Consider the following 19,734-nt stretch of genomic DNA (forward strand, 5'->3'; position numbering starts at 1 on the left):
CCATAGCCCCTGGAGGATAGGCGCATGCGCCTCTCCATGCTCTGTGGGGGGCACATTCATCACGGCTCCCAATTCACGATCTGCCTCTTATTTCAGGTAGCGTCCTCCAGACTGTTTCACCGATTCTTACGAAAAAATAACTGCAGCAGTTTTTTTTTTTCTTCTTTAAAATATCTTATTAAAGCTAATATGGTCATGCATTTCATGTCTCCACTTTGAAATACTCCAGATGGAACTGTCCTGGATAAACTGTTTTCCATATATACTGTATTTTTCCTCGGCTTCCTGGAGAGTCAAAGCTTCATGCTGCTGAAGTTCTCTCTCCACATAGTGGAGGAGCAGCTCCAGATCCACTATATCTTCTATGTTTACACAAGTGGTAAATTAAGTAGGCTGATCCCAACCAGCTTACAGTTTTACGCACAATAACCACTTACTTACAGACAGTTGACTGTGGAAATACAGGGGGTTTCTGGGAGAGGATCCGACACAGATACTGATTAAAGCAAATTTAGATTTAAAGAATGTTTTGCTCAATTGGATATTTTCCGGTAAAAGAACATTCCAACATGTCATTGATTTTCTTTTCATTTTTAAATTTCTCTCTTTTTGTATTCAAGGAGACAGACTATGCAGCTGTGAAATCAAATAAATCATTGCAAATGTCTGCAGATTTATTACTGAATTACTGAGCCATCCAAATCGACAGAATAGTCTCAGGTAAATTATTCATATTACACAGGATATCATCTACAGTCATATCAATCAAGGCTGCATTAACAGCCAGTCAAAGTAGGCAAATGCCCCAGAAGCCCAAAGCCCCACATTCAGTTGTCACTACCTAATTAGTTAAATGTGCATTTGTGTGGGATTGAATCTGAGCTGTGCACTGGTTCTTTATTTCTTTACAATTCCCTGAAAGTTTCCTGGAAGACACACCCATTTGACCATCATTACAGGTAAATAATACCCTTGAACAAAAGTCTACAAAGCATATGGTTCAACATTCAGCCTATAGAATATAGTTCAGGGTAAAACTTTACAAAAAGGTGGGCGCAACAAAAGTGTTAATAATGGTGATATGATGAAGAAGTAACGTGGGTTTAATAGGAACTTCTCAGTATGATGCATCTCTTTACTTAAGGCTCAAGCTTAATTAAAAAAAATAAATTAAAAAAACCCCTTTCTCAAGAAAAGGGAGTCAAAAATATTCATGAGTAACGATCAGGAACTGGTGTGGAGTACGTCAGAAGTGACTCAGAGTTCAGAATGTGAAATACAAACAGTAAGGACGCTTTCATTCTGGTATAGTCGTAACTCAAAAGTGCTTTTTAACTTTTAAATAATCTGATTTGCAACAATTGTTTAGATACTAAATGTTAGTGTTTGAAACTCTTAATGACAGACATCCTATACATCACATTGGACAATGTAATGTAAATAAAAACTCTTAATAATGCGATTGATTACTCAAATAACAACCCACAGTACTTTATTGTCAAATAACAATATCTTGATTGCATATTCACAATTGAAGTGCAAAAACATTTGCCTTTCAAGTCAGTGTAATAAAACGACAACTGGAAGTCAATTTGAGGACCAACTTTAAACAACAGAGGGGCGCCAATAACACATCATACAATCACTGTTTGCACAAGAAGATTATTGGAGGTTGTATTGGGTTACAGTGAATTCAGGACACAAGCCATTTAGCTTCAGAAATATTTTCTCACCGCGAGAGCGTCTGCTCAACCAAAAAAAAAAAGAAAAAGAAAAGAAAAACATGCCAAGTTCAAAGAACCACCACCTAGACCCCCCCCCCCCCCCCCCCCAAAGCTACAGTATGAAATGAGTCAGTTTTGGATGAAGAACACATCCTTTGGTCGGTAACTCATGCTCAGATATTCTGTTGAACACCACATCACTCAGTTGAAATAATCCCACAAACAAAATTGCCAAATGCTGAGAAACAAACTTAGTATTTAGACGACGCATTTCTTTAGTATTCTAAGACAGAGAACACACGAGATCAAACATTAAGTGAAGTTTGGTTTTTGGTCCTGATCAAGTCAAGACTGTTGACTTGGACCCCGACAGACAATGGTGACACACGAGGTCGGTAGTATTTCTACAGCGAGTCCTTCAGTGTTAATCTGTACAGTTCAGTTCCTATGATTACTTCAGTGGGTCATGTTGTCAAAGGCTCAAAGCCAATTCACTACTGTGTATATTCTGTCACCATTCATGAAGTGGTTATGTTAAATCATCCAACATAGCTGAAAACTGCCCATTGAGAAGACATGTGGCCACATGTCTGTATCACAGACTTTATATAAGAGTATACCGGAGTACAAACGCTGCTCGTGTCATAACCCAACACACACTTCTCAGAGTGGGCCCTGTTTGGAATAAAACTGCACAATAGACATTAAGAACCAAACAAACAGATGCACAAATATAGTCTCTCCAACGTGCTACATACATGTACTGCACATGTGGTACAACTTCGAACAGTTGCACGAATTCAATTTAAATTCAACAACCCTGTGCACAAAAGATTTTTTTATTTTTTTACAGAAAAGTAAAACAAAAAACAAATCGAGTGATGCTATTAAAATCTAAAAGGCAGCAGCTACGACACAGTACATTCATCATCCCTGTGTTTGGTCTACAGTCGGGGCCCGTATTTTTCAAGCACTCAGAATAAGAAATCACATTCCAACGTCCTCAGAGCGACACATATTTGGTCCTAATTTACAGCAGCATCAGCATTTAAATAACTTTCTTGATCTCTTTAAGTCGTTCCTTGTTCTGTTGGATGTAGCGGAGCTGCAGAGCTTTCCCACCCAGACATGTGAGAGTGTAGTGGAGGCATGTAGCGGGTTAAAAGGTTTATTTTTATTGGGACGCAACGGCTTCATTCACAAAACATTGTTGCCATTGAGCGTTAGCAAAATCCCGCCATTAAACAGCGACGGTCCTTTAATAGTGTGCTTTGGGTTGCAGAAAGAGTGATATGACACTTTTAAAAAGTTTGGTAAAACTTCTGCATCACCTTTTTCAAAACCAAAAACACAAGAAATGTATTCATCTTTGTGTTGATCTGCACCATCTGTTAGCATATCCAGCTAACTAGTTTACCACCTACAGTAGCATTACTTTCAAGGCAAATAATTAGCATAGCACCACTGACCAACTACATTCCTTTGTGAGGTTACAGAGAAAAAAGAAGCCCGTCCCCGACAAGCTTCACGTCTTCTGCATGAGTCATAAACCGATGACTTTTTGCCTGTAACATGCAGCTTTAGCCTCAGACGTTTAGCCATTTTAAGTGAATATTTAAAACCCAATTTTTCAACCAACTCAAATGCTCAATGAGAACACAGGCTTGTGAATGGCTAACACAGTATGAACACATAGGTAGTAATGGATTTGTGATCCTTGATGTTGTGGCTAAATGAACTGGGCACAGTTGATACGCGGAGCTGAGCAGCAGGAGGGTGAGTTGCTTAACATGGTGGTTTCGGCTAAATGACGGTTTTAAAAGTAGCCAATTATACACCCACGGATGATGCCATTTTATTTAGTTTCTCTTTCACATAATTTAATAGTCCGTCTAGACAATCTCATTCTCTATCAGAATGAAAGTAGAAGCTTAGGAAGCCTCTGAAATGAACTCCTCTGCTCTGAGGTTGGAGAATATGACATGGTAGTCATACTAACAGTGTGATTTATAGCAGTTATTCTGAAGTGTTTGAGAAATACAGACCCAGGTCAGCAGAGCCTCTTCGAGTCAGAGGGATAAGTTGCCAGCCAGCCTGTGGGCCGGGCGCCTGCCCTCCAGCAGACAGTCCTTCCACTCAGTCTGGGCGGTCCCTCACTAGTCCAGGTCCAGGATCTGCTCAGCAACGATGTCCTTGGCTGCAGAGGCCTTGATCGAGCTCCCTGCAGAGCCAGAGTCCACAAACATCTGGGGAATTTCATTCCCGAAGTAGATTTTGTTGTTGGATGCGATGGCCTTGTACTTCATTAGCTGCAGGTACTCTGGTGTTAACTTCAGCTGCAAGAGGGGACACGGCATTAAAATTACAAAACGAGCAGTCTGGACTTTCCAGTCCCCATTTGTCCCGGTTTAAGCGGGAAGTGTGTTTGCGTCATCTCTTTACCTTATTGGCCTCGGCAGCCCTCTTTGACGTGTAAAACTCTGCATCTGCCTTGGCTTTCTGCCGGGCCAAGTAACCGCTGTCTGTGAATCACAAACGGTCAAGAGTCAACAGCGGCAGGCCGGTTTCATTACAACACAAAGCTGCTTTCCTGTTTAGAAAGTAGGACGCTGACGTAAATACTGTGAACTACAAGCACGAGTAACGTATAAAGAACTGGGTCCCCGACTCAAAAACAAGCAAACCAGCACTAAAAACAAACAGCTGCTGAGACCACATCCTGATCTACTCCTCATTCTGATCTGTACTTTGTTAGTGTCCAGGATGTTTGCTTCTTTGTTATATTAAGAAAACATTTTGACTTGTCCTAGCAGGAGAAGCTCAGATAATCAGTGATGACAGCTGTTTCATTGCACTGTGACGTCAGTGAATCAACTTGAGGGCTGTAGGATTAGCACACCTAAACCGCACACAGCGATTATTCATGTTACTACATGTCAAAGCCCGTCTACGATACAAACAGTGGTGGGAACTGACTAAGCACATTTATTTCAGTACTTTATGCAAGAACTGCACAATTTTAAGGGTACTTTTACTACTTTCCAATTTATGACACTTAACACTTCTACAAAAACATGTCAGCCCTGCATTGCTCTGTACATACTAGTTACTTATTAAAATAAAAACTTCACATAAAAGCTTATTAAACCCAACATGTCCTACTTCTGCAGCTTCACTTTACAAACATTTAACTGGTCAAACACGAGTTGACTTTTACAAGATAAGATAATCCTTCATTAGTCCCACAGTCACAGGAAATGTGTTCGTCAGTGAGCTCGACACTGATAACTATTATTAATCAAAAATGCATCTACAAAACAAAACAACTGTTATTTTGGTCAACATTTCACAGTTGATCAGTTTTAAATATTGCAGCGACAGTGAGCAATAAAGGAAGAATCAAAACAGACAGAAAAAGGCTAATTATTGAATGACTTGTTCATTAAAATGACAATCGTTTGTTTTGCTGCGCCCAGTTTTTAAACCACATATTACTGGTTACCAGTGTCGCTTAATCAACCAGAACTAAAATCTTAAGGATTGCCATTTAAATAGGATTTTGAATTCAGGACTTTCCCTTGTAATAGAAGTATTTTGACATTGTTGTACTGGTACTTTTACTTCGGCACAGGATCCGAGTCGTTCTTCCACCGCTGCATACAAACCTTCGATTTCAGAGATCTTTTTCTCCGTTTCCTTCTCCATGACTTTCTGTCCAAACTTGATCTCAGACACTTGTGCCACTTTCTCAGCCTCTATTAAAAATAAAAGAGGTATATTTCAATTTTCAACCCTCAGAGTGTTTTGAACGCACTTCTTCCCGATTGTGTTTTATTTCTCTCTTTCTCACCTATGATAGCTTTGATCCTTTCCGTTTCTGCCTCCTTCTCCACAACCTTCTGTGTCTGTTGAGAGATCAGCAGTTTCGTCTTCTCGCTCTCCCTGCAAACAACACGAACAGACGCTTTAACATTAAACAGTGTCGGCATTTACAGAGCAGGCTTTATTGACACTCTTCAGGTGGGGCATCTAACACTTTTAATTATTCTGAGTGTGTTGACATCATTTCCAGAATAATTCCTCCCAACAGGTCGTGTCACCTCAGAACAACCAGTTTAATTACTCATCAACTGGGAACAACATCGGGATCAATATTTGTTTACCTTCTCAGGCATCAAGTTGGATATAAGCTTTCAGAAAAAGGTTGTTATTATGACTTGGTTGATGAAGTGAATGGTACGCATTTATGGCCAGAAACCATCAATTGAATAACTTCCATATAATATGACTGCAGCATGAAGGTTTTACTGCTTTATGCATGTAAAGTGGTTCTTAGCAGCTCTTTTTTTTTTTTTTCATGTTTCCCAATTTCTGCCATAATTTATAACATTACAATGAAAGAAAGAAAAGGAACTAAGCAGCTTTGCAGTTTTACTGAAAGCGTGCAGAAAAATTGATTCACAGCTCTGAGCCCTGGAAAACTTTTATGAAAGTCTGATTGTGTGAGAGGAACTTTGGGACTGGGCATAAAACATCTAGAGTTCCAGTTCCTAACTCCTAATCCAGCATCTAAACCCTGTGCCATCACATGGAACTCATTACGCAAGAAATCTCTGCTCTGCATCTTCATGCATTTGCCTCATTGGAAGAATTCCCATCACTAAATGAACCACATCAATGAGGGTCTGAAGGCTTTTTATCTCTCAAGTGATCCTTTAAAGCAACATGAGTGCTGGTTTGAAGGGAAATTGAGTTTCTGTTATAAGTTTCCATTTCAACTGTGTGGACCGTCTTCTCTATGATCACATTTGAACTGTTGAGACTTGTTTACATTACTGGCCTCCAGATGTCTAAGCAACACCAACGCTCTGAGTGTCTCACAGGGAGTAAGAACAGAGGTTAAACAGCTTATTAGAAAGTGAAACCAAAAGTAAGTCTGGGGCACTGCCTACAATTACATTTCGCAACAACTACAGTAATTGCAGTGTATGTCAAGATGTAGCTCTGAAGGATCTAATGTTTTGCAGGATAAAAAGGAACTCCAACATGGGAAACTGATGACTTCTGTGGTCATCTGACTGCTTGTGTTGCTGCCAGCTGAAACTCATTTACAAGTATCGCTGCCTCTCCAGATCTCAGCAATTCAGTTGGTGAATAATTGGTACCATAACCCCCAGAAGAGAAGAATAAGAGTGTGTTCACTGTTTTACAATGATGTTAGAAACTGTTTTCTAACAGTTTCTGCCGTCATTGCAATGAAAAAAAAAAACAAATACGAAGAATTGCATTTTTCCTTAAAGTGTGCAGAATGGTGCTTGTGTAACAGTGTGTGATTGTGTGTGGATGCTATCAGAGTTTTGGTTACTGTTAACGGCTCTTTCCTGCTCTTTGTTGGATTTGGGGAAGTTTACAAAAACTCTTTATCTGAAATTGCCAAACATTTGCAAAACACACGCTCACCCTGAAGCCTTATTCATTTAATCTTGTATCGTTCAAAGTGAAAAATGAACTTATTGAAAATAGGTATGCAGGCTCTCATTAGAAAGAAATAACATTATGACCTTACATTTAGAGTTGGCTAAAAGTAAAAAGCATTGTGTTTCCCCCCTTTGTCTAAAATCATGGAGCTGTGACTAAGAATTGATGCTAAATGTGCGATCGCCATCATTTGTGAACTATGCGCCATGCAAGGTGTAACAACTAACTATGAGCGACAGGGCTCAGTGAACGCTCCACTCTTCCTTTGGAAAGCAGTGAGGAAGCTGCCAATGCTTTGCTGTAGTTAAATATATAGTTTATGCTGATGCCTTGCAATAAAGAACTGAAAGATACTCTTGGCAAGCGAGGTCCTTCCCCACTATACGATTCCCCTTTGAGTTACACAAATACAACTGAACCATCAAACAAACATCTGTAAGTAACAAAGTAGACGAGTCCAGGGACCCCTTGCAGGAGAGAACATTCTCCAAGGACCCCCCTCTTAATAGTAAGACTGATTAAGCATCTACTATTTGTACTCTTACGCCATTGAAACTATTTGTATTCTATAAATACTTCTGCCCCGTTTCATACTATTAAACAGAAACACATGTTAACTTGAAAGCATTTATATTTTCAGGTAATTAATCTTAAAAGCTTTCACAAAATGCACAGTAGGCAGACTGGCACAATAAACCAGACAATTAAACTCACCAACAATGAAGTCATTGCCGTGTTTCACAAAGGTATCAGAGTTTCTATTGGCCCAGAGCCAACGTGGCTGTACTGGACACAATACTCTTGTTTTATTGGTGCAAATGGTCCACAACTGTAGATCTGCACTTTTTAAATGATGCAGCACAATTCTATAATTTATAGCAGATTATTTCACCCCCTGACAGAGTGTGACTGACCCCACTTTGAGAATCACTGGACCATTAATCAGGCTGTGTGTGGGTTCTGGACCTGAAGTCACACACAGTGCCTGACTTTAAATTAAACAAATCAAAATGATTTCCTTCTTTTGTCAATGTATGCACGCGACTTGAAGACTTCCACTTTCCACCGTGGCTGATGCCTCGCAGTGCTTACATGAACCTTACTACAGTTTACTGTAAATGCTCAATTTCCTCTCTTTATCACAGCCACTGACTGTGATTCATGAGGCCAAAGTGAGACGTTCACAGACAGATTTAAAAAGTAGCCCCGTCTTGGTAGGCTGGGGGAGTTGGATGAACATCAGGGTTATCCACTTGGGAGGGAAAATCATTACACAACACATGAGTCAGGGATCAGGGAACATTCCTTGATGGGAAAAACTCACATTAGCTCGTAGTTCCTGCGAATGCTCTCTGGGATATTGGGCTTTGTGACACGGACTGCCTGTGGATCAGTGAGACGGACAGACAAAGACAGAAAAACAAAGAGTTAACACTGAAGTAGGCAGATAAAGACAGCGCAAGTATTAAAAGCAAGATGACTTTAAAAAGAGATTTTCACCTCAAGGGGAGTTTGAGAGGAGCCCCGAAACAAAAGCAGTCCTGTTTTAAGGTCCTCTGAACTGCACGATTATTGGTTTTCTCAGAAAGACCCGGAAATTGTTATTTCAACTGTTTCTAGAGATTTACAGGAAACATAAGGCCAGAGTATTAAAGCCCAGCGGAGCGTTTAACTCTCAGGAGTGATGTGTGTGTTTCTCTGTGGGTATGTGTGTGGGGGGGGATTTATTAGTTAGGGAAAAACCCACTCGGGCTCCTTTTATAGTTTAAAGACATAACGTTGTCCTCTGTATCACTCTTCGGTCAAACAAGGTCTTGTGTTGTAATAATAAACTGTCCAGGAGAGCGGCTTTATTAAAAGTCTGTGAAAGTCAATGTCAGGCTGTTAAACTGTAAAAAGAATCTCATTATCAAGGACTCTGTACACAGTTTCATTAGGTTTACATTACTACTTCAATACCCGGGTTCTGCACTGCAGTCCAGTCTAGAGTTTAGATGTCTTACTGTGTTTTTAATAATCCTTCTAACGAGAGACAACAGGGTGACAAACGTAAAAACGTCTTTTTAATAAAGTGAAATGCTAGCGATACTCAGTCAGTCCAGACAATAAGAAATAATTATGTTCACGGTTAGATAATATCAATCCATGGTGCTCGGTGCATTTTCTTGCCCGTCCCCTTGCGGTTAACCACATTTCCCAGAATACACGTGAACAATGCCCAGAGAACGTGCATAAACCTGCTGCTTTCAATCAGAGGTGTGATTGTTATGACAATACACATAAAGCTACAGAACACAATGCCAACAGCGACGGCTCCAGAAGCAAATCTTTGAGCTGGTGCTACGTAAGGACCCGAGACGGTCATGAATTCAGCCGCTGCACCTGACCAACTCTGTCCTGACTGCAGCCTTCCTGGTGGTCTTACTGTACCTGTATGATGAGTCCAGGAGCCATGGATGTTAGGTCCTCTTGTAGAGTCAACTTCAAGTTTTCGTCGATTTGGTCTGTACGAGATAAGACACAAGGCAGGAGGGTGAGCTGAACTCAGCAGAAATGGTTTAGTTTCATTTCAACGTCATCCAACGGGGATAATGTCAGATCTGAGTCGAGGTCGCAAAAAAATCCAATGCTCATAAACAGGTATGTTTCAAATATTCAGACGGCCAGAGAAAGAGTACAGACACATTTCATGTGAGACTTCATATTTTAATAGTATTAATAACAATTATTCTGCAGTCAAGTTGCAAGAGCAGTGCACATTATCAATATCAGTCAACTCACTGCTATCAGGCAATAATTGATCCAAGTACAGACATCATCAGTACTGGGCTCAGTATCAAAACGTGCTTCTTTAGGAAGTAGTCTGCTTTTATCCAAACGTATGGAAGTAAAGACATAAGAGGATTCTCCACCAGAGTCCCCATAAGCAGAGATCGGTAACATAAAAACAATTTTAAATAAATGAAATCTCTTTAAAATACCGATGCCCCATCAGTATTTGATTATGGTTCACTTAGATGTATTGCAACATAGCTAGAGGGAACTTTGAATTTGCTGTTTACTGTAAAGAGACGTTTTCCACCCATCATAATAACCGCCTCTTTATAACGCCCCGGTTGTGTTTACCTCCTGTGGGTTATGTTTAGGCAAACACATTCTAACATTCACAAGTGTGGCCTCACTTTATGCACAGCAGTCGTTGTAGCGGGCGGCTGGCCATGAAAACGTAGGGTGTTCTGAACCCTCAGCTGTAGGCTGACAAACACGATGTTTATGTAGATGCACCATTAAAAGAGTTGCTTCAGCACTTACCAAACAAGCCGATGTAGACCTCCTGCAGTGAGTGGACACTGCAGAACTGGTTGAGCTCATGGTGAACTTTGTTAAATATCAAAGCTTTGTCGTAGTCTGCCGTGAAGTTCCTCACTATGTCGTACACTGCAGAGAGGGATACAAGTGCTCAGTCGGTTCAGAAACGAATGTAGAAACACAGAACACACGTACAGTATGTGGCTCTGAGGGAGACAGCTGCAACTAAAGGACGTCCGACATGTTTGTCAGTGCCAAGTCGTCTTCAGATGTGAAAAGAAATGAACAGGGAGTTTAGGATGAATTCATTGTTTGCCGTTTTTGGCCCGTTGAACACTGGTGAGTTTACCTGCTGATGGGACGAGGAAGTTCACCACTTCTATACGGTCAAAGTAAATCATCACTCCTCCACTGAAAGAAAGCAAACACATTACTATTTGACGGGCACTTTCATCCAAAACACCACCAGAGATAAGATAAAAGGGTTTTGTATTTTCAGTGTGGGTGAAGCCGGTAGTTCAGATGACGAGATGACTCCAGCTGTGTTGGTGGTGTTATAATCCACTCAATGCATTGTGTGGGACCGTGTAGGTTACAAGATGAATGCTCAGTGTAATACGTATCGAGAGAGACCACATCTGATACTAGTTAAGCCAATCACAACAACAGACCTACCCTGTGCCACACGGTACATTCTTCACCTCATCTGTCTGCAACGTCGTCTAAGAGACAAAAACAAAAAGTCATGCTTTAATTAAGTTTTCCAGAAGTCAGGAACAGAAAAACAAGCTCCTGAAATCAGACAACACACTGTTTTAAATTGAAGAAACCTGGATCTCATTTGTACACTCAGGAAATCCCGGTCAGTGTCATGGAATGCAATATAACACCACAGAGAGCTGAATCAACATCTCCACGACACAACGCGTGAACCGTAACTCAACCGTCTGAAGTAACACCGGTAGTTCATATTACAGGGCTGCGTTCACGAAACTACAGAACAGATATCACCATCAAACTTCCACAGTTGATCTCTTACATTAACACAATTCTTTTTTATGTTACAAGTTTTCTGAAAATAAATGTTTGGATATGCAAATTAGGCACTATCTTACGAAATATGTGCTAATTTGCATACATTTCCAGAACAGAAATCTAAACATTGGATAATTGACTCACCTGGACAGACTTGTAGGTGGTGATGAATGGAAGCATGAGATGGAAACCAGGGCCGCTGGTGGTGGTCAGGAGAGCCCCTCCTCTGTGTTACACACACACACACACACACACACACACACACACACACACACACACACACACACACACACACACAGCTGATAGTTATACATTTGAATAAAACAATTCTGATTATGTGTGTTAAGATGATTTAGGAGACAAACAGGAGCAGTTGTGGTAGTTTAGTCAAAATTAACAGTTAGGACTCAGGTGCGCTCATTGTTCTTTATGCTACTGCTGACGACAAGTACAGACAGTCCTTCACTGTCCTCATACTCTGGCAACTCATTTATCAGGGTTTAAGATCTACAAATGAATTTGGAAAAGTACAATTCTTGAGTAAATGTTCCATGATACATTCGACCACTGAATTTCTTCTCGTCATAAATAAATCAACCTTTACTCTCGGATGACAGCATCGTGACTCATACGAGACCACAGACTCAGTCGCAACTCATCAGTTTTAAGAGCTCCAGAAAGACAAAAGCTTATTGTATCTTGTTTGTTGTGAAACGCAGATATGTCCTGCATGCCTGTGCAAGTATTAAACTTTCAACAGAACCACAGCTGGATTTTTTTTAATGCCCAGGTATTTATAGTAGTGACTGTTAATAGTTTTTATAGTATCCGTTTTACAACAGTGCAGTTTAACACCAACCTCTCAGGCACAAAACTAAAAAACAAAAATGCGTGCTGCACTCACCTGTAGTAAACACCAGTGTGTCCCTCATCGATCTTGTGCACAGAGCCTAAGAGAGCCGCTCCTCCGAGAGCAGCAATTATCGAGAACACTGCACCCCACTGTGCCATCCTGGCAGGCAGAAGAGGAAGACAGCTTGTGGAAATGAGCACATGGGAACAGAGTTTATTGTTTTGATGTGTACACGATGTCCTGCTTTAATTCCAATCAAATGCTCCAACTGCTACTAAACGATCCACCCAGTGAGCAGCCCGTGTCGTACGGTAGTAACACAGCGGCGTTGGCTTCTTGCTCACTGGGTTATCTCTCCTCAGCTCAGGCTTAGCTGAGCATCAGCTGCTACTTAGTGACCTTGTCACACTTAAAGAGGATTGAGGCTGAAGTGTAAAAACATTTTAACCTCTTGTCATACATGAAATGAATCTGCCAGCACCATCTCCAACGGTGTCTACATTCAGGTATGTGATAACGTTTATTTCAGCTGGTTTAGGATGAAAGAGTTGGATGGAGTGTTGTCTTAACGGAGGATTTCACAAAGACAACCTCGTGACCCCTCTGACTCAACCCTGGACTCGTCTCAGAATATACTTTTCTACCTCAGGTCCAATTAATTATACATTTGATTTGACATTGTTTTTTTGTAATAAATTGGTCTGCAACCCTTTGTTTTTAAGCTGGTGGAATTTTTCTAGGGAAGCGAATAAACTAATTAATTTAAATTAAATTTGAGTTTGTAAGCAATTTATTTGTGACAATAAATGTGCGCTAACAGATTCACGTTAGGTGGTATGAAAGGTGACAGAACGGAAGGAAGTGAACACAAATGTGTTAAATTACAACAGTGGTTAAAATATTGTAAGAGCTCTTCTAGCAAACTCAGAATATAAATCATCCACCAAACAGAAAATGTCTGAATTTAATCTTAAATTTTCATAAAGTTGCGCACGCAGCTTCCTCTTCTTCACGGAAACGACTGCAGCTTTACAGCAGTTCAAAGTGGAAAATAAACACTTCATCAAAACACACACCAACATCTTGAGAAACACACGTATGCCGAATGACAGGAGCGAATCTAAATATTGATATTCAGTCGTTTAGTAATTAAATTATGAAAGGAATAGATGACTTATTAGAAGGTCAACTTCAAATATCCAAACATTTGACTGCAATTTGGTGTCGGAGCTACAGTTAAGTGATAGCATAACGTGAAGCTACTATATTATCGCTTCCTCGAATAGAGGAGCCTTTTCAAAACGCTGACCTGTTTAACTTGTACTATCAGTCACAACGTAACGTTACCTACTGCTGGCCTCAAGGCACAAGACAGCGACACATATTGCTTAACCTCTGCTAACGTTACATGTTAGCAAAACAATATCAGCACGTGTCCTCTTCCTTTTGACATGCTACTGACATGCCAAACAAGACGGGGGAGAGCAGAGACTTTGTCTGAATAGATGTTAACACATGTTCTTGTTGCTTGGTCGCTCTTACCTGTAATTTATCCTGAGAGGACACTAGCAACAGATACGAAGCAGGCACCTGCTAGCTTCTTCTTCTTCTTCTTCCTTAGAATTTGACTGTTTGTTGTCCAACTTGTCGCATTAGCGCCCCCTCGTGGTCGGTTGAGCAAACAGCCTTTTTTGCCTTTGCACAGTGCTCGTGCTGGACCACGTTTGGGCCTGTTGGTCACAGTGGCCTGAGCAGCTGCCTGGCCTGCTTCAATAAATCAGAGGCAAATGTTTATTTGAAATTAAATAAACTATGTACAGTACTTACAAAACAGGAGAGTGTGGGAAGAAACCAGAGGAAACAAGGGGAAACTCACAGCAACATGGGACAAATATGTAAACTACACACAGAAATACACTGCTCGACTTCCATAACAAAACAAGGGGCCGTTTCATTGTAAATACTGTGCCAGCTGTGGGTGAAATAGAAAAGGCTCATACAACAGTCACGGCAAAAAAACAAGTCTAAAGAAACGAAGTACAGTTATGAATAAACTGCAAACCAAATTCGATATTTGGGCATATACTAAGCAGTTGGTTATAGGGCCAGAAATGAACAGGAGCCCTGCACGCAGTTACATTACAAGTGTGAAGTCTTCAATTCATTTTCTGTCATAATGGAAGCAACATGCACTGTTTTTCACAGCATACTAAAGAAGGTTGAGGATACTCGCTGTATCCCTGTGGCTAAGGGGTTAATTAAGGCACTGTCTCTTAGTTGCATTACTCTCTCCTTCATTTCCTGACATCTCTCTGTCATAAAATACCCCAATAATAATAAAAAAGGACACCCTCTTTGGTTTAGTCACATGACCCAATGGTGACCCTGAAATGTGACATTTATGTCTTCCTGTTTTTACCTTTTCCCAACACTCTTTGAAGCTGTTCAGAGCCCACTTGCAAATAGGTTTGTTTTTTGTTGTTTGTTATAAATGCATGCAATCAAGTGTCCTCTCGAGTTTATGAGCTGGAACCCACAAAAACGGAGCTTGTTGCTGAGCCTCCATAGTGTTTGCATCGCTATAATTTCGCTGCAGTAGCCTTGTAATGGAGGTAATTCTATAAACTCTTTATTGCTGAACTTGAATCAGAACAACTTACCACAGAGTCTTCTGCCCATTATAGTGGCATTAAAATGTCCATGCTGTGGACTGGTAAAAGTATCAAATTAGTTTTTATCAACAACTTCTACTTCAGGCTTTATTATACAAAATAGTCTGTTAGGTTACACTTATCTGTGAATATTGATAACACCTGCAAACCGTTGCTCTACCAGGAAAGTCTGATCAAGTGTAAGATCTGACACTAAACACTGTGATCTCAGGTGTGTGTTTTTAAATACTTAATTTAGTAGTTTTCACTTCATTGTGGTAGTGGTGTATGTTTTTGGTATTATTGTAAAATACTATACATGTTCTTGACCCTCATGTTAGTAACTTGTTTTGCTTATCTTTCAGTGAATATTTGAATACTGATGAGACACGCACTTTCCTCGTGTGAACAGCAGATGGCGACACAGACCAGCAGAGATGCAATGCTTCATTTCTATGAGAAAACTGTAGAAAAGGCTGCATTATCCTGCTGCCTCGGGCTGCCATGATTTTAACATTTTAGAGAGACTTTTGCTGATATCTCGCAGCAGATGTTTATTACATTAATTTTCAGTGGATATGGTTGGCTGTTCGCAAAAGGAACAAAAAGTTTCACATTTGTAAAAAATATATAAATAGCTTGAGAATCTACCCTTAAAGAGGCAATCACTGAACATCTCCAAAAGTCAATTAATTTCCTCGTCAATCAGCAACAAGCCACTGGAAGTGACACACAACTAAGGGTCGTGACATTAAAATGGCCGTGGCGTTTTATTTTTAGACATTGGCCTCTTGAGAAATTTACAAAGGACCAGAGCTAACCCCTAGGTGCTGCAGTGGCAGCTCTGTGCTGTGCATTTTAAACAGAGATGGGGGCGGGGTGGGAGGGAACAACAGAGCAAGGGAAAGAAGTTTGTCAGAGTTCATTAAGTATCAAGGGAACATCGCTGGAACTGGCAGCGTAAGCCGCGCCAGGGCCCTAGTGCCATTAATCACGACTGACAAGAAACCAGGGGCCGTGGGAGGAGGTGGGAGGGAGGGAGGGCAGCTCTGCCAGAGACTCTGGTAGTGATTATACGGGGTCCAAGCAGTCCGGGCCAGGGGTGTTGAAGGTAAAACACACCACGGCCGAGGCTATAAAGTTCAGGTACCTTCACAGAGATCACACTCACATAATCACAGATAGACTGAGAAGACATGTGACTCCAGGACTTTGACAGCGTGACAGGGTAATTGAAGAGAGAGAGTGGAATATTTTGGTTTGAGAAGAGACTGGATCTCTCCCTTTGTGTGTTTCACCCTCACTCCCTCATTTATGTGAGCTGAGCAGGAGCAGGAAGAGAGTGGAAGTGCTGCAGTAACAGAGTGTCGCCCATATATCTCTGTCGGCCTGACTTATTTTCCCTCTGCACCCCCAGAAAAGCTCGTGGTAGCTCGCCACACTGCTGCCACCCTGGAAGGAAAAAAAATAAATGGGAGAGAGAAAAGAGAGAGGGGAGAAAAGAAAGAGGAGAGCTCGTGACTCGTGAAGATGGAGGCCTCTGTTAAGTGCTGTGCTTGAAAGCCCGTCCGGCCTCATTAGCTGTCAGTTGTAACAATACTGAGCTGGCAGCGAAGACTGCTCCCGGTCTCGGTGCCATAAATCACAGGCTGACAGGGCCCTGACAGGGCTGGGAACCAACACACATGCAAGACTTGCTTGCTTTCTGTCTCTCTGCTGTTCCCTTTTCTTTCTCTTCTCTCACACTTTTTCCACTGCTCATTCTTTTTCTTCCTTTATCTCCAATTCACCCTCTCTCTCTCTCTCTCTCTCTCTCTCACACACACACACACACACATACACACACACACACACACACACACACTTAGGACACATTGCAGCATGTCAGCAGACAGTCCAGTGCTCACATTTTTGCAGCATTTCTTTTTTTTGTCGCTCCGTATTGTATAAGGAAAAGTCTGTGATTCTGTGATGGATTGGATGTGTGCATGTTGTTCTTCCTCCTTATTCTTGGTTTCTCTACATATATATGTTAACATAAGCTTAAGAGGTTTTACAGTTTTGTTTTACGACATATGTGGGTAAATATCCCACACGTGAACGTTGAAGCTTTTACGTGCCTTAAAAAAAGTTTTCTAACAAGTGGCTAAATTAGATCAAGATTTGATTACTAAACGACTACATAACAATCTTTAGATTCAATCCTGCCACTCTGCATTCCTGTGTCTATGACCTGCTGTAAAATGTCATCATGCCAAGCAATGGTCCACCTTTAGCTTTGTAGAAGTGACATGAAGTCATGTGACCATTGTGCAGTTTGTTTATGGCCTAACGTTGTAAGGAACAAGGTAGGTCGGTGTTACAAAAGCAATAGGCGTATTTCCCAAAATCTTGAATTGAATTAAAATGATAGTGTAGAAATGCCCTCGCCTGAGGTGTGGACAATACCCAGCACTTACTTTAACAATACCAACTTAAAAACTTTGAATTGGAACTAAAAAAGTTTTCTTAAAGTAGAGCTGACCTCCACTTAAGGTCAGAGGAGGACACATTTGACTGACATGCAAAGCCTCCCAGAGCAGCTTTAAATGCAAACATTTGAGTGGATTTGCATGTGGAGGATGTTATGGTCTGTTTGTATCCATGAGGCGGAGCACGAGCTCGCTGCAGCCGTCTGCCGGCGTCCATTATGGTGACACGTGATGATGTGTGTGACACGACTGGAGAGGAAGGAAGTTAAAGAAAGCAGGGTCATTAATCACTGGCCGGTGACACATGAACACACGCGCACACATGCATATTTCTACACACGCACACACATGTAGCTATAGGCTTGGTGCTGAGCTTGCTGCTGGGCATGTATACACACAGTAAGGGAATATATACAGTGTTTACATACACGGAGAATGAGCTCACAGCTGGACTTCATGCCTCAGATCTGGATGGACTCCCACACTCCTCCTCCATTCCAGAGCTGCATACTCGTAATCAAAACCCAACAGGACTCAGCTGGTTCAGGTCAGCTCAGGTTGGATTTTGCACCTAAATGCTCTACCCTAAACAAGGTTTACATACAGAAAGTTGTAATTTATTTATTAGTAATTTAACATAAATGTTTGCAATATGCTGCAAAACTGTTTTTTTAGGGCAGCAGACACAAGTCATTAACACCACATTGACATAATAATTACCCTTTAAGTCGAAATAGCGATCAGACACTGAGCAACGTTAGCATTCATTTGGAGTCATGTTAGTCCACCTGATGCATTTAAGTCCAATATTCACTGTCCTGGTAGCTCTGTTTTGGTCTCCACCAACTCCTGACAGAAATATCTGGGTCTTTAGCTGCTTAATGCTCCACTAGGTTCACCCTCCAGTCTGTAACTTTGTCTTTCTGCTGGTTGGTGCTGAGCAGGTAGTGAGTTTTTAGAGGTGTTCTTTCTGAAAACAGCCGCCTCCTCTGGTGATTGTGAACCAAAACAGTTAAGTTGTGGGCCGCAGTCAGGGGATTATTCTCTGTGGGTTTGTGACCCGTTTCCCATTACACAATACATTTGTTTATCGTAAAAAATATTGATTATAGCAACTTTAGAGTGAGAAATGCATCCCGTCTTTTGGGCCCAACACAACAGTCGTGACACCATTAAGTCATGATTTAACTTTAAAGGATAGGACGCTCATTCTCATTCCTCTCTCCTTCCTTTCTCAGTATCAACCGTTACCACAACAGTTTGAGAGTTTAGGATGTTCTGCTCTTCACGGTGCTGATGAGTCCCAGAGGAGGTCCTGGCACAAAGTTACACAACTGGCCTCTCTCTGCTGCGCTACATTAATCTTCCCCTGGTTGCAAAAATCTCCCTTTAACATCTTCCTCATGCCTGCTTTGCTTCATGGTGAAATTTATTAGAGGATGTGTGTGTGTGTGTGATTATGAGCATGCATGTGTGGGCGGACAGGGTAATTGGTACTGTGAATGTGCTCGGGTCTGCTCAGGCCAAACGATGCTTCACTGTATACACGTACAGCGTGGTGCTGTGCTGAGCTGTGGGGGTGTGGGAAAGCGATCAGAGTACTTCAGAGGGAGCTCAGGAAGAATGAGGAAATTGCAGACAGATAGGCCTAATGGTTGTGCTGAGGGAAGAGGTTGTAGGGCCAACAGCTGTTAGCCATCCATCTGGACCAGCCTGGAGAGATGAACTGGACCGCGTGTGACGTGTTTGCCTTCTGGGGACGAGTGCACTGGGACTTTTCATCAGATCAGGGTCAATAAGAACTTGCAATAAATTCATGGAGTTTGTTTTAAAATCCCTTGAAGAGCTAATTTATTCGGAAGCAATAAGAGGAAACTTCAGTTATGGCTGTGGAGAATCTTGAAAACAGAACAAATGAGTTTTATAATCAATTACAAATGTATTTAAAATACATCCTACAAAATTCCAGCACAGATACAACTTTGGTAGTGAAAAGTAACACCAGCTCATTTCAGGAATCCGGAAAATTAATTTAATGGTGAAATCTCTTGTGCTCATTGTTCTTCATGTTCTTCATTTCTCAGAGATCAGCTGTCAGACGAACAAGCGAGAGATCATGAGATGCATTTTTTCTTCCATTTTTTTGTTGGCAAAGTTTCGGTTTTTGTAGGTGGCATTCTTTTGTTTGTCTGTGGTTCCCAGGGATTTTTCCT

At 41.2% G+C, this 19,734-nt stretch overlaps 2 protein-coding genes across 3 annotated transcripts in view; both read right to left on the reverse strand.

Annotated features, from left to right (window-relative positions):
* LOC116384570 (cholesterol 25-hydroxylase-like protein) overlaps positions 1-951 on the reverse strand; it is a 1,391-nt gene extending 440 nt beyond the window's left edge. Inside the window, exon 1 of the mRNA XM_031849376.1 lies at positions 940-951. Within this exon, the coding sequence (XP_031705236.1) occupies positions 940-951 (12 nt within the window). The remainder of the gene's footprint in view (positions 1-939) is intronic.
* Positions 952-1,909: 958 nt separating this feature from the next.
* Positions 1,910-14,020, reverse strand: erlin2 (ER lipid raft associated 2). Of its 2 annotated transcripts, none has more exons than XM_031849613.1 (12): positions 13,942-14,020; positions 12,451-12,582; positions 11,691-11,772; positions 11,187-11,233; positions 10,861-10,922; positions 10,515-10,640; positions 9,633-9,706; positions 8,527-8,585; positions 5,575-5,666; positions 5,390-5,479; positions 4,167-4,246; positions 1,910-4,060 (listed from the first exon to the last, which is right to left on the reverse strand). In XM_031849613.1, exons 2-12 carry the CDS (start codon positions 12,555-12,557, stop codon positions 3,881-3,883), a joined length of 999 nt encoding a protein of 332 aa, XP_031705473.1. In that variant the 5' UTR covers positions 12,558-12,582; positions 13,942-14,020; the 3' UTR covers positions 1,910-3,880. The 2 variants fall into 2 exon arrangements, with proteins under 2 accessions (XP_031705473.1, XP_031705475.1); XM_031849615.1 differs by having other exon boundaries at positions 12,451-12,558; positions 13,942-14,005.
* Positions 14,021-19,734: the final 5,714 nt, after the last annotated feature.

The sequence above is a fragment of the Anarrhichthys ocellatus genome, unplaced genomic scaffold (genome assembly GCF_004355925.1).
Source record: "Anarrhichthys ocellatus isolate YVR2014 unplaced genomic scaffold, GSC_Weel_1.0 scaffold9, whole genome shotgun sequence".
NCBI lineage: Eukaryota > Metazoa > Chordata > Actinopteri > Perciformes > Anarhichadidae > Anarrhichthys > Anarrhichthys ocellatus.

Bases quoted from the DNA above. Each gene is read 5' to 3' on its own strand.
- erlin2 (XM_031849613.1), bottom strand. From the start codon at position 12,557: ATGGCACAGTGGGGTGCAGTGTTCTCGATAATTGCTGCTCTCGGAGGA. The intron at 11,234-11,690 runs GTGAGTCAATTA...TTTGTCTCTTAG, and splicing joins CCACCTACAAGTCTGTCCAG to ACGACGTTGCAGACAGATGA. The intron at 4,247-5,389 runs GTTTGTATGCAG...TGTGATTCACAG, and splicing joins AAAGATCTCTGAAATCGAAG to ACAGCGGTTACTTGGCCCGG.